The sequence below is a fragment of the Grampus griseus genome, assembly GCF_964374135.1.
Source record: "Grampus griseus genome assembly, chromosome: 8".
In the NCBI taxonomy this organism is placed as follows: Eukaryota; Metazoa; Chordata; class Mammalia; order Artiodactyla; family Delphinidae; genus Grampus; species Grampus griseus.
In genome coordinates this window covers 10,048,696-10,050,197 of record NC_139002.1, presented here as the reverse complement: position 1 = coordinate 10,050,197, position 1,502 = coordinate 10,048,696, and the positions used below count along the sequence as shown (strand labels likewise).

Sequence of the window (1,502 nt, the reverse complement as noted above, 5' to 3'; positions counted from 1 at the left end):
TACTACAAGTAGTGATACTTTATTATTTCATTGGTAGATTAGAGACATTGAGGCTCAGATCAGTTCTGACATGGTCAAAGTCACCTGGAAAATAAACTAAGTTAGTCAAGACTAGATTTGAAGGCCTCTGAATCCCAGTCAGGTAACTTTTCATGATCTTAAGCTATGAATATACCAGAAGGTACATGGATTAAATTTTTTCCAGATATAAGCAGAATTCTCTTTCTGCTCGGTGTGGGCATTGCTCATCCTGCAGACATAGTCTCAGGTTTCTGACATGCCAGCATGGCACTATACTTATGCAGAATGAATGGGCTGAAGATAAACATTGTATGATACACTCAGTGTTCATGTCAGGTTTTCCTTAGTACCAGGGACATGATTCTGTTCATTGCCTCTCTCAACACTTCTTTCACTTTTTCATTCCTCAAGCTATAAATAAAAGGGTTCAGAAGAGGGGTCACTATGGTAATGAGGACAGTGGCTACCTTGTCAAAATCCAGGGAGTGGTTCTGATTGAGTCTCACATACACAAAGATGTTGCTCCCATAAGCAATGGAAACGATGGTGATGTGGGAAGCACAGGTGGAAAAAGCTTTTTGACGGCCTTGGGCTGAGGGGATGTGCAGGATGGTAGAAATGATGTAGACGTAGGATCCAGTAGTGAATGCCAGGGAACTCAGGATGACAAGGGCAGATAGGAGAAAGTTTACCTTCTCAGTGAGATGAGTATCTATACAGGCCACCTGTAGAAGAGGGGCAATGTCACAGAAAAATGATTAATTTCTTTGCTACAGTAGAGTAGCCTTGTCACTACTATGGTTGGTACCAACACGGGTAGGAAGGCTCCCAACCAACAGCCCAGAATCATCAGGAGGCAGGCCCTGCTGTTCATGATGATGGTGTAACGCAGCGGGTTACAGATGGCCCCGTAGCAGTCAAAGGACATCACTGCCAAGAGGATAAACCCCACGGTTCCCAGAAAGAAGGAGAAATATGTTTGGGTAATGCAGCCAGCAAAGGACATGTTTTTCTTCTCTCCTAGGAGGCAGGCTAGCAACTTTGGGGTAACGACAGTGGTGTACAAAATATCCAGAAAGGACAAATTACTGAGGAAAAAGTACATTGGGGTTTGTAGGCGATTATCAGTCCATATTAGGGAGATGATGATAATGTTTTCCATTGCTGTTAGTGTGTAAGCCAACAAGAGAGCCACAAAGAGGGATATTCGAAGCTCCAGGAGGGCTGGGAAGGCAGTCAGGGTGAACTCAGTCACTGTGAGGCAATTCCCCACAGCCATTGTTACATGTCAACAATAGGTCTCCCTGAAGAAACAAGAAAAAGGAAATCAGCCTCGAAGGTAGTTTTTTGTTGTTGTTGTTGTTTTGTTTTTTGTTTGTTTGTTTTTGGCCATGCTATGTGGCTTGTGGAATCTTAGTTCCCAGACCACATACTGAACCTGGGCCCCTGGCAGTGGAAGCGCGGAGTCCTAACCACTGGAC

The 1,502-nt window shown here is 44.1% G+C and overlaps 1 protein-coding gene across 1 annotated transcript; it reads right to left on the bottom strand.

Moving 5' to 3' along the window:
• Nucleotides 1–353: 353 nt before the first annotated feature.
• Nucleotides 354–1,300, bottom strand: LOC309826701 (olfactory receptor 6M1-like; the record flags this gene model as incomplete). Its single annotated transcript, XM_082660996.1, is given in 2 exon segments — nt 354–775; nt 778–1,300. Coding segments are annotated over 2 exon segments (945 nt in total).
• Nucleotides 1,301–1,502: the final 202 nt, after the last annotated feature.